This window comes from Melopsittacus undulatus, chromosome 3 (genome assembly GCF_012275295.1).
Source record: "Melopsittacus undulatus isolate bMelUnd1 chromosome 3, bMelUnd1.mat.Z, whole genome shotgun sequence".
Classification (NCBI taxonomy): Eukaryota; Metazoa; Chordata; class Aves; order Psittaciformes; family Psittaculidae; genus Melopsittacus; species Melopsittacus undulatus.
The window spans coordinates 43,324,108-43,337,272 of NC_047529.1; the positions used below are offsets into that span (position 1 = coordinate 43,324,108).

Sequence of the window (13,165 nt, forward strand, 5' to 3'; positions counted from 1 at the left end):
ACTGCATTCTTACTTTGTGTAAGTAGGAAAACAAAGTATATTTTAAGTATACTAAGAGCCTTAATATTTTATGAAAAACCTGTTCAGTTGGGCAGAATTAAAATTATTTTAGTAAGCTTTCTTTTCCTCCTTTATTAATTCTTACCTAGCACACCTTTCATAAATTCTGGAGATTATGAGAAGGTGAATGTATTAAGCTATGCAATTTGTTCTTTAAGCCAACATACTACACCTTGCAATTTATTTTCTTTTTGGTTTACTAAAGATCATTGCATGTTTTTTATGTAAAGTTCCAGAAGACTTTTTTCAAAATAGATCATTAGGAAAAGAGAGTTTGATTACATTAATTGAAAATTATAAGCAAAATATAAGTAATTAATTGATTTGCAGATGTATTTCTAGCTACATCACTTCTGCTTTAGTTAGAGGTATTTATCTTTCGTCACTGTTGTAAAGGTGGCTTGGTAGTGAATGGGCAGCTTAACTGCTGATTTGCACTATCCGCTCTTCTTGGTGGTAGTACATTTGCTTTTTGTCAAAATGCTACATTTTGGTGGTTTTCACTCAAAGGCAGTCACATTTGTGCCAGTTATTTCATTCCCTTTTAATCATAGCTTTTAAAATGTGGGTTTTCTTTTTAGGGGAAGGCTTTGTAAAAGGCAAATAAAGGATGCAGTTTGGTTTGCACATGTTCTGTTTCCTCTTTCTTTGCAACTTGCTGTTGAAACCATTGCTCAATTCAGGCTAATGTGGAAGAGGAGGTGGGATCTTGGAGATGGTGGGGTTTTTGTTTAGTGTAAATTGGTGGCTGAAGAGAGAAAACACAGAAGTTAGTGCCCATACTGGGAGTTAAAATACACAAGTCAGCTAGCATGAGGTCTGTTTTGCAGTAGCTGGCCGGTTGCTGTGGATATAGCTTCATCATACCTGCAGGACGAGTGATTTTTTTGCCTAGTCATGGGCCATGAAGGGTAGGGATTATTGTGGCCAGGGGCGAAGGACACATGAGAAGGAAAGCAAGCTTTTAACCGTGCTGCTCGCAGAACTTTTCATCTTAAATGTTTTAATGAAGAAGCTTAGAAATAACATGTCATTTGTCAGACAGACAAAGACCAATGCTAGGGTAGAAGGGAATAAGGCTAATTAATGTTCCAAGATAAATTCTTGAATCACGTACAGGATCTATTAATAGGGGAGAAAAAAAGAAAAAAATGCAACATATTAATGACTTCCATGCTCAGTGGGAATAATCAAGTTGTCAGCTCAAAGTAGTGAGTGTGTTGTTTTTATCAGTGTGCTGCATAGATGACCAGTTATTGGTGCTAAATTTAAAGCAAAAGTAGGAAAATTTGAGTTCTAATGCTTTATTAAGCAGGTTGTTTATCTAGCCCATTAAAATGTCATAGATACCTTGCATTAGGTTTGTTAGAAATGGTGAATCAAACCTTGTAGTGGCTGTCTGGGAAGTAATATTAGGCTTAGAGAACCAGGCAAGAAGAAAATTATAATAGTTGAGTTTTGCCCTGAGCCCATGAAATTAGGTCATTGTTTAACCATATTTAAGTAACTGTGGTTATGTACATTCGTATAATTATTTATAACTGTGAAGCTTTAAAAAGAATGTAATTAATAATTCCAGATATATTCCAGTCTATTGTCTTTTTCTGAGTTGTGGTCATGTTGCTTTTTAAAATTGGGATAATGAATTGAAGAAGGTATCCTGGGTATTCTAATTTAAGTTTGTTTGTTTGTTTCCTTGTTTTACAACACTGTTTTTGCAATCCAGAATTTAATTAGCATTTCTTTTCTACCCCTTCACCTTTTTAATTATGGAGAACCAGAGTTTAGTTGGAGAGCTCTACAACCAGAATGCTGTGATACCGGGTGCTGCACAGCTGTGAAAGGATTTCAAAGGAGAACAAGACAGTTATGCTTGAAGCAGTAGTCCAGGCTGTCTCTGCAGGGGATGCAGAGAGAGACGTAAAATGATCAAAATAACAGGCTAGTACTTTGCAGCACCATGCTGAACTAATGCATGCAGTGAATTATGCTTTTTCAGCCTCACAGTAACTTAAATAAAAGACGATACTAGCTTGGGTGAGTTTTAAGCTATATGGATAGATGGATTTTATTTCCACTCACATGCAGAAAAATTTGGCAGGTCTCGTGTATAGTCTTGCCAAAGTCTGTGAAAACCCAGAGAAAATAAATGAAAAATACTGTCTAGGTTTACAGTCAGATTGTGCCATCGTGGGTGCTAAGAAAGTAGCTGTTAGCCTTGCAGGTCAGGTCAAGAACTCTGTTTTGGTCTGACACTGAGTTTCAACTGAAGGCTGTGTCCAAGAAACAGCTAAAATTGGAAGGGAAGATAGTTCTCAGGTGGAGGGACAAACCTATGAGTCATCGGCACAGAGGTGGATGGTGGCTGAATTTGTGTTGGCAGGTGCTGGGTCTCTGGGTGTAAAGAAGTGGACAGGGAAGAAGAGTCAAGAGGTGGAGCTGCACAAAGCTTCTACAGCGACCTACAAGAAAAAACTATTTGAAGACTTGTGTTAAGTGAGCAGCTAGAAGAAGACTGGGGGAAAATAAACATTTTGTATTTTCATTTATAGGATTCTGTATTTTTGCTTTTGACTTAGAACATAAAATATTAAAACTAAGGCTTGAACAAGTTCAAATACTCAGTATTTTGCATGTTTTCTCTATTTTTCTATTAAAAAGGAACTTAGTCTTTTTTAAAAGAGAACTGGTGTGACACAAGCTCTACTGCATTGTTAAACAAATGGAATGAATGTCGGTGCCATTTTGATGCAGCATTATGATATCAGGATATTACTGGGATATTATTGATAATTTGTGGTGCCAAAGGTGCAATATCACACATCACATGCACTAGTGACTTCTATTTTTAAAAATCCCAGATAATGTATTTCTTACGCTCCACTTGCTCTCTCACCTCTCTGAAGCTAAGACAAAGCCAGTTCAGTTTCATGGCTTGCCTGCACAAGCTGTGATAGATTTTGTTTGTAATTCTCTGAAACTTACAGAAAAGGATGCAGAGTTTCTTCAAGAAGGGCTAACTAAACATTCTCTTTTCTTTCTGTCCAACATGTAAGGGTCATCAGAAAAAAAGAGAGATTTTGGTTGTTTTTCAGGATAGTTTTTAAATACCCTAATGGCTTAAGAATACTGGGGAGATAGACTGATTATTAACAAACAGTTCTAAGGTAGTGGTATAGCAGGAGTTTCAAGGGGAGTTTCAGAACGTTAGGTGGTGTTGGTCTACCTGTAATGTTTGCTCTGAGAAAGTGAGCTCTTGATCTTAGAGCTCTTTGCCTTGTCTCTTGAATTTCATCTCCTGAGTAGGAAGAAAATGAGATTTACCAGCAGAATTTCATCTGACCTATTGTAAGTTGTCTCCTCCCTGGTAGCTATATAGACTGCATGGGGACATAAGCTGTGTTTGATGACTCAGGCCAGAATATCCTCCTGCCTCCTCATCACTACGTTGCTGCTGGTGAGCTGAGAGACACTGGAGATCATAGAATCTACTAGGTAGGAAAAGACTTTTAAGATCATCAGGTCCAACCATTGCACCAGGACTGCCAAGGCTACCACTAAACCACGTCTGTGGGAGCCTTGTCTACACAGTTTTTTAACACTTCCAGGGATGGTGACTCTACCACTTCCCTGGGCAGCCTGTTCCAATGCCTGGTCACCTTCTCTGTGAAAAAATTTTTCCTAATATCCAGTCTAAACCTCCCCTGGTGCAGCTTGAGACCATTACCTCTTGTCCTATCACTTGGTACTTGGGAGAAGAGACCGAGACCCACCTCACTACAACCTCCTTTCAGGTAGCTATAGAGAGCAGTAAGGTCCCCCCTGAGCCTTCTCTTTTCCAGACTAAATACCTCAGTTTCCCCAGCCATTCTTCATAAGGCACATTCTGCAGACCTGTCACCAGCTTTGTTGCCCTTCTCTGGACCCTCTTCCTCAGTGTCTGTCTTGTAGTGAGGGACCCAAAACTGAACATGGGGTTTGAAGTGTTGCCTCACCATTGCTGAGTACAGGGAGATGATCACTGCCCTGGTCCTGCTGACCACACTATTGCTGATACAGGCCAGGATACCATTGGCCTTCTTTGCTGCCTGGGCACAAGCTGGCTCATGTTCAGCAGCCATCAGTCAGCACCCCCAGGTCCTTTTCCTCTGATCAGCTTTCCAGCCACTCTTCCCTAAGCATGCAGCATTGCATGGGTTGTGAGCTAAGTGCAGCACCCAGTGATTTGCCTAGTTGAACCTCGTACCATTGACCACAGTCCATCAATCCAGCCTGTCCAGATTCCTCTGCAGAGCCTTCGTGTCCTTCAGCAGATCAATACTCCCAGCCAACTTGTCAAATGCTTTACTTAAGTCCAAACACACAATGTCCACAGCCCTTCCCTCATCAACCAGGTGGGTTGCCATATCGTAGGAGATCAGGTCAGTCAGGCAGAACCTACCCTTCATGAACATGTGCTGGCTGGGCCTGATCCCCTGGTTTTCCTGCAAATGCTGTGTGATCACACTCGGGATGATCTGCTCCATGACCTTCCCTGGCACAGGAGTCAGGCTGACAGGCCTGTAGTTTCCAGGCTCTTCTCCCTGCCCTTTCTGTAGAAAGGTGTCACATTGGCCAGCCTCTAATCCTCTGGGACCTGCTCTTTAGACCAGGACTGCTGATAGATGATGGAGAGTAGCTTGTTGAGGTCCTCTACCAGCTCCTTCAGTGCTCTTGGGTGTGACCAATCCGGCCCCATAGACTTGTATGGGTGACTGGGAGTGTACAAGAGTTCTCTGGGAACTGTATTTTAGAATTCCTTGGTGAGGATGGGGGTAATTTGTCTGAGCATGGCAATGTCAGCTCTGACAGAGCATTGGCTTCACAAGAAGTTGTATTTTTTCACTTTATTTTGTAAAAATAGGTGTCAGACTGCTGCGTATGCAGAAAGCTGAAAACTGCAGTCCCAGAACTGAGGGCAAATTGGAGAATGGTGGTAGGTGATATACACGTATAGTTACTCCAGTAGCTATACGTGTATAGTTACTGGAGAGGACATGATAGGTACGTTATTAGGATGCAGGAAAAGAGAATGAATAGCATGAGTACTGAAAAGCTCTAGAGATACTGCTCTTAGTAAAATGTTCTGTTTGTTTGTTTTTTAGTTCAAGCAGTATGTTTTTGACAGCAATAGCGAAGAACTGGAAGACGGGTTAATTAACATACTGAAATGGAGCTTTATCAGTGGAGGTAAGAGATTCTTTGAATGTACTGCTGGTTTGTTTCTTTGCATTGTCTGGCAGTTCCCAACAGGTCAATGGCACTGTTACACAAGTATTTCTCTGAGAACAAAGCTGTTTTAGGAGGTTTCTATAAACCTGCATCTGGCTTTTCATACACTTTAGCAGCTCTGATGCAGCTGCTGTGAAGTATCACTAAAATTATCAATTAAAACCACAACAGTATCAAGAAACATTTTTTCCTTCTGATAGTCTTCTAAAATCTGATATCCTATGATTCCTTTTGTGTTGTTGTCTTAGAAAAGATAGATTAGTTTGGATAACTAAAGAAGTGGTGAGCTAGTGTAGGGACAACATGACCTGGCTAGGATATGTAGAAGGTTTTCCAAGTTAAGAAAATAAATAAACCCCAGAAGTGTAAAGGAAAGTAGAGTTTTTGGCCCTCAGTATAGGATCAGGTGGCTTTAACTGACATTTGAACTATTGGAGATGTTCAGTCTCAGTGATTAAATATTTTTGAGTATTGAAATGCTGTTGATTTTGTATGTTAAGTAACTGCCAAAAGTTATGACCTCTCCCCCCCCCTCCCCTTCTAACTTGTATATTAGGATTTTCTTCTCATTTTCATCGTCTGATACATGTTTATATGCTGCATTAACCTCTGTTGCTCATATGTAGAGATCTACTGAAGGAGTCTTCCACTTCTTATATGCAGACAGGACAAATGTGCAGTTCAGTAACTTGGCTTCTGAATGTTAATTATATGCTTTAAAATATAGCAGTAAGCTCATTAAGTATTAAAATGAGTTGGTGAGGATTTAATGTCATTGAAGTTAGTGAAGTTTAGCTGTAAATTTTAATGGAATCTATACAAATCAGTACTTCTACATGCGTTTAACTTTTTTGTCTGCTTTCAGTTTCTCCTTAAAAATGTTTAATCATTGTGTAACACTTTCTGTTATATACTTCAGAGAACACTGTTCTCCTTTGCATTGATATGAAAGACCTTGACAGAAAAGTAGTGATTTGGTTTATGTTAGCCCAGGGCAGTAAATGCTCCCCTTCAGCCAGGTTAGGATGCATGTGGAACAGGTTCATGCCTGGTGAAGAAGAAGCCATCCCCAAAGGTCAGCTGATGGACTGCAGCCCTGAGTTCCTGCAGTGGTATGCAGCATTGCTTCTGGACGCACTGTTTGAACTGTGACTCAGTATTTCTTACTAGTTCTGCAGTTGATACTGGAGCAAGGTGTGGGTGATGGTTTTCCCTTTACTGCTGGTAGTTGAGCAAGGCCTGTGTTCCTGGATTAAATCACACAGTGATGTGTTATGCAGGCCTGTGTTTGCTGGAACATGTGTTTGGTCTGCAGGGGTTGCCTGCCTAGGCAATGTTTTTGGTGGACTGGTTGTGGATGCCAAGTCAGCTTGACAGAGGGAGGGAGTGGTCCCAGCTAGAGCCGTGTTAGATAGAACGGAAATACCACAAGGTCACTGGACAGCCCTTTGGCAGTAATGTAAGATGTGTCTCTCTCCTAGGGTTTTTTTTCTGGTTAACTCATTCATGAAGTGGACCTTTGAACTTGTCTAATAGGACTAGTTCTGGGTTGTTCTGAGTTTCCCTACTGGAGGCTTGTGGGACCCTGAAGCATTTGAGGGAGTGATTGCTTGGCCCATCAACTCCTTCAGGAACAGTTTTTCCTTCTGTTAGTGAAGGCAGACTACTCAGGGACATTGTGCCACTCATTGTGCTGGGGAGTCAGAGGCATGTGATGTCTTCCTCCCTTGAAAATGTAGTTTCATCAAAATGCAACCAGGTTGAGATACCCCATGGTATTTAAATCCTTTAGCTGTTTCCTGGCTGTTTTTAAGTGAGCTCTTTTCTGAGGCAATGGACAGTTTATCACAGGTTTTATGCACAAGGTTTGTTGCCCAGCCAGTGGGTCAAGGGTCATGGCAGGTCTAGGATCTCTGAATCTCTGCTCAGTGGCAGGTCAGTGTTCCATCTGCAGAAGATACATTTGCATTTAGTAGGTGATGCACATGTGAAAATCCATTATGACAATCCCAGAGAATTAGAATGCAGAATTTCTTGATTCTAGATTTAAAGAGCACTGAAGACATCTCTACACAGTCCTATCAACAAAGCAGTGGAAGATGGAATTGTTCCAAAGCCCTGTACATTATCAGGGGCAGTCCTAACACTGCATACTGTAGAAAACTTGCAGCATCACTCATTTAATCTGTTGAAATCCCTTGATTGAAATTTGAATGATGACAGAATTTTTTGACAAGCTGAGTTAGTAGCATCATCTAAATGCTGTTGTATTGATCTTGCAGTAAGGGCCCTTGATCTGAGTTCTCCGTATTGTCATAACAGCTTCAGAAGCAAAATTCCCCTTATCCTGGTGCCTGTTACTTCAGTAGCATACTGTTCCATGGTTTTGTGGAGGGCATGCAAAGTCCTTGTCTGTTTAACCAAGGTCAGAATTAACTTCTTGTTTATAGTTAAAAATCTAGATCTGTGCTAGGATGCTTGGAGCCTTCTGGCTTCTCTAGAGTGAGTACAAAAAGGTAAATCTTAACCTTGAGTTGTATGCCAAGATAATTTAGTTGGTAGGATAGAGGTAACTTTACTTTCAGGTGACTCCTAACTGCTGTGGTGCTGACTTTTTTTCCCAGCTACTCTTGTTTCAGTCTCAGTAGTACTGCCTGCTGCTTCGCAAACACCCAAATGTTCAGAATTTTAGAAACTAAAAGCCCCATAATCCACTTCAAGCTCCAGGCTGAGTTTTTGTTTGCTGTTTCTGCATTAAACACAGAAGATGGACTAATGTGCATGGAGCATAGTCTGGTTTAGGTCTTCTGGTTAGCTTATTCTTCAATCCAGATGGTGCTTGTGGGAACTGTGAAGTTTGAAGACAAGTGTTTGCAGAAAGTGTAACCTATTATTAATCTAGTTGGTAGTGTTGAAGGAAAAACAGCAGAACTTGGTAAAGTGTGTAGAATTTTAATTTAAGCATCAGCAGGCAGTTGTAAATTAGCAGGAAGGTGCCAGTCTGTGACTGTGAAGAAGGCAACGAGAATTAGTGCTTTACTACTGACAAAGACTGACTGAAAATGAGCATGTTGACCTCCCTAGATCCTGCCTAGATCTAGAGATGTTCCCTCTAGAACCTCTCCGTCTAAAGCACTACATGACCTGGTTATGTACTTCCTCGGTACTGTTTGGCTATGCTGTAATTCAGCTGCCCCTGTCCTCCCATCAGAGTTGAGGCACTGCTGCTTGCATAGTCATTCTGCTTCAGCAAGGGCTGGAAGGAGACCATGCTCTTTTTCTCCTTGTCAGAAGTAAGTTTCCCTTTCCAGCCAAGTGCCAGAGCAATCTGCAGTGTAGAGATACTGGCAAGTGCCAGGATTGTATTATGCTGATGGTGTGTTGTGATACTCTCTGATAGCATTTGATTCCTTTGCAGCAAAAACAGAAGTTACTGTGGGCCAGATTTAGTCCACACTATATTCTTGCTTACCCCTGGGCCTGTGGTTTTAATGAAGCTGTGCAAAATTGTGTATAGCGTTGTCCTTTTTAAGGACCAAGCAGGCATTATCCACAGTTTGTGTTCTAAAAAGTTTGGTTTCTGTTTGTTTTCAGTAACTAAGGTGCTGACAAGTGTTGACTTCTTCATCCTACTAAACATGAGTGAAGTTCAGGCTATGGTAGAATTCTCCGTGGAGCTCCACAAATTCTTCAATGTGGATTTGTTTCAAAGAGGGTAGGTAGTACGTTCTTTCAAACTTTGGTGGATGGCTGATGCTGAAAAGACCTTAATGGGTACTGTCATGTAGCATTGCTTCATGTGTTACTGACTTGTTACAATAATTAGGGAAATATTTAGTCCTTACTGAAAAGGCAAATACTTTCTAGGAATTAAATGCTGAAATAATTTGTCCTAAAACTTAAGTTGTAATAGATTTTTTTTTCTGTCTGATTGAAGAAGAAGGAACCTTTTACCCTTTCATATCTTCTTTTCTGTGATCCCTTTTGTTTGAAATCTGATAGGTGTTTCTCTTGAATCTTTAAAAAATGTTGCTGCCCCAATAACTTATTCATTTATCAATTTGGCAGTGGAGAACTTCACCAGCTTCTCTCTTCCTCACACTGTGCTGTGCCTCCACAGTTACAGTTGCATACTGCCTCCTTGTCTCTGTAGAAGGTTTTTTCGCATTCCTTTTATTTGATATTACCTGATTGTTGCCAGCTTACTTTCTAAAGTTCTCCTTTTCAGTGGCCACATAAGAAATAATCCTTTTTAGTTTATTTTTGAATAACTAAAGATTATTTGGTCATCCGGTATCATGGTAAATTGTCCTGTCAGTCTTCTAATAGACTACAGTAAAAAATACCTCAGTGTTGTAGTTCTTAGGATGTTTGTTTTAGATAAATCTGATTAAGGCTGTGTCAGTGTTTACAGGCAGGAGACAATATCTATCAATGTTGATTTATGATAGCTCCTTTTTCCAAAGCATCATAGAATAATTTTGCTTAGGAACACTTTAGTAATAAGAAAATTAATTCTTGGTTTTAGCCTTGTTCTAATTCAAGGTGTGTGTGGGGGTATTGGTTTTGATAGGGTTGGGTTATTTGAGCTTGTTTTGTTGTTTGGGGTTTTTTTGACAGAGTGATTTGATGAAGGTGAAGTAACTGAAAAATTTCTTTGCTTTGGTATGTACATAGTTCCCCCCCCTCTGAGGTGGGTTTTGGGTAAGAGTGATATAAATGGTAGGATTGAGAAGTTGCATAAAATACTGTTACAAAGCATAGCTAGCTAGCCTCTATTTTTGCCATGTTACTGTTAGTTTTTATCTATATTTTATTAAAGCTAGCTTCTCTATAAATTTGACCTGAAGCTGGTGCTGACATAAGTGATTACCTGTTATGCTTGCCACCATCTGCAGTCAAAGTATATGCAACAGACTGTGTCCCCTCTTTAGGGAAAATTGTAATTCCTCTCTTCATTGGAAGAAGAGGGTTAAGGAAGTGTTAAGATGACTGGGAAAACACTGAAAATGTTCTTATTACTTCAGGGAAAAGCAGTTTGTTAAACTGTAGCCTTTTTTAATATCTGAAATCAGTGGGAAGAGAGAGGGTAGAATGTTAACATGGCATCATGTTAACGCTAATAGAGAAGAGCTTGAAGAGAAGAAAGTGGTTTTGTTTGTCTTAACCTTACAGTTCAAGTGATTCCTCAGAAATGCAGTTGGGAAGCAAAGCACAGGAGTATAATTACCAGTATTCTATCTGACATGTTTCTTTTTAGCTTACTCTTTAAAAGGCAGCAGATTCACAGGGCAAGTTCAGAGAGGTAGAATGCTGATATAGTGAGAAAAGTGACATCAGTAGATACTACCTCTGCTTTCAAGCTAAACCTTTAACTCTGGGCAAGATCCCTTAGAAAGCAATATTGTGAGGAAGAGGGAGCTCGCAGAATAATTTAAAAGACTGAATAATGTGACTTAGTGTGATAATTTCTGTCAATTTGGGTAAGTTCTAGTATTTTTCTAGGGAACTGTCTTTGTTTCTATCGGAGACAGGATGTAGTATTTACATTATCAGAGGAGCTCTTGGGTGAAGGATTTAATCAGCAGAACAGGAAGTCTTTAGCTTCATTGTTAGCCTCCTATTTTTGAGATACTGTAGTATTTAGCATGGTTTTGCTCTCCAAAAGTCAGGTGTAGAATTTATTGTATTCTGGGTTTGTTTGGGATTGTGTGCATTCAAGCCTGCCCATTTTAGCATGCCTGTCTCATGGTGTTAGAAGCATTCTGAATTGTGTAAAATAAAATGTCAGCTATTGCAAGTAATCACATCAAGCTGATCAAGCTCCTTTTTAAAACTTAGTTGATTATACAAACTAGTTGGGTAGAGAGTAAGTCCAGATTCTCACTCACATGATTATTTGCGACATCATAATTTCCAGCCAAAATTCCCTTCTGATCAGTTTTGTTTTTCTTAACAGTTTTGCCTTATGCTTTCAGTGGCTCTGTCAGTGCTCATCCTGATCTGTTTTTAAATGTCAGTCTTGTGAGTCTTTTATTAAATATGAACTGAATCAGTTTGGTCATTTGAATTTGTGGCGCATTCCCCAACCCTTTCTGTAAAGCCCACATATTCCAATATCCAATCAAAACCAGTTATCTTTTCCTGGGTTTATAACTAGTTAAAGAAACCTGCCAGCTATAGCATCCCAGTGTAGCATGTATTCTTAGATCTGTATCTTTAGTGACACTATTGCCAGAAGCAGTTATGACAGTGTTTACACTAACCATTAATTTGGTACTTTAGGAATGACTAACTAGAAGCAGTGTTGATGTCCCTGTATCAGTGTGGTTCCAGGGTTACTTCAGACTAAATTTAATCTCATCCTCTGGACCAGATGTTTTGCTTCATGAGTATATTTTGAAATTGTTCATAGCATAGTTGGTCGAGATCTTTTTGTTCTGCCCCCCCTTCTCCCTGGGGCTGAAGTACGTTTCATGACATGTAGATTAAAGCCTGTGGTTTAGCTTTCTCCAGGAAACATTTAGGTTAGCTCATGGAAAGCTCTCAGTGAATTGAACCAGTGTGCAGCAACCCAGGATCACTGGGGAAAGTGCCTCAAAACCACTCTGCTGAGCTAAACCCATCAGTAGTGCAGACTCAGTTCCACTCAATATCAAATTTACATGAAGGGTCCTCTCACAGATCCACTGTTACAACCATGTTATTTTCATAACTGCCCCTTTAAAGCAGACTCTTTTATTTTCTTTGTGTTTGATAACTTACTGTTGTAAGCAAAAGAGAAAGAGAACATACACTTTGTTCTAATATATGAGACTTGTCTGTATGTGTGGCTTCCTCCTTCTCATCTAGGTCAAGGAAGGTTGTTCGTGTGTCTGTGGTGATTCTGGTGGTTAGCATCTTCTGAAAGTTGCAGTGTGGCTGTAATCACAGAACTATGTAGTACAGTAAAATAATAGTTAAGTATAATTCTTATCTAACACAGATACTTCCTTGTATTTTCTTACAGCTGTGCCACTTGCTTAGAACCCAACTTGCTCCAGGTAGTTGGGCTGATTTATTTTAATCTCTTGTTACATTCAAATAAGGCTTCACATATTTTCACTTTTTGAACTAGTGGGCTGTGATGGTGAGAATTTTTGCCCTAACAAGGATTGATATGTAAGTACTGTGTGACAAAATGAATAAAAGAAATGTAATTGCTTGGGACCTGTAAGAATGATGCTCTTAGATATAGCAAGGCTTCAGGCTATTTTCTCATCTTAGCTCATTAAAGCTCCAGTTAGATTTGGGCTTTCTAGTGCTAACCTTTTATAAATGCAAAGGCAAACTTAACAAAGCTTGAGTGAAATGTGGACTGCAGAAGTGGTGAATGAGTTGAGTGGAAAACTGGCTAGATGATTGGGCTTAAGGAGTTGTTATCAGCTGTGTGAGTCCAACTTAAGGTGATGACTGGTGGCACCCCTCATGGTCAGTAGTTTAGTGTTTTGATTAACAACCTAGACAGGGTGTCCTCTCAGCAAGTTTCTGAATGATAACAGGTTGGATACCCTGGAGAGCTGCTCTTTGGAGCATCTAGCCAAACTGGAGAACTAGGCTTATAGGAATCTCAAGGGCTAATGCGAAGGCCTCCAGATGAGATTGAATAACCCATATGTGAGTGCACCCTGGGGACAGCTGGCTACAAAGCACTTTGGTAAGAAAAGCATGTGAGGGTTCTGGTGGAATACAGATTAAACATGAGCCAGTAGGGCACTGGCTTCATGAGTATATGCCTGTTGCATACCCAGCTGTAACAGCCAGAGTGTAGCAGGAAGCATAGTTTGGAGAAGCG

The 13,165-nt window shown here is 40.1% G+C and overlaps 1 protein-coding gene across 2 annotated transcripts in view; it reads left to right on the forward strand.

Moving 5' to 3' along the window:
- The window catches only part of FAM135A (family with sequence similarity 135 member A), a 90,349-nt gene that overhangs the window by 10,075 nt on the left and 67,109 nt on the right, over positions 1-13,165 (forward strand). For both annotated transcript variants that reach the window (XR_004549447.1, XM_034060450.1), the window contains exons 2-3: positions 5,205-5,289; positions 8,926-9,046. Coding sequence is in view for 1 of the 2 variants with exons in the window: in XM_034060450.1 (XP_033916341.1) it covers positions 8,970-9,046 (77 nt within the window). In the remaining variant the exon portion in view is untranslated. The remainder of the gene's footprint in view (positions 1-5,204; positions 5,290-8,925; positions 9,047-13,165) is intronic.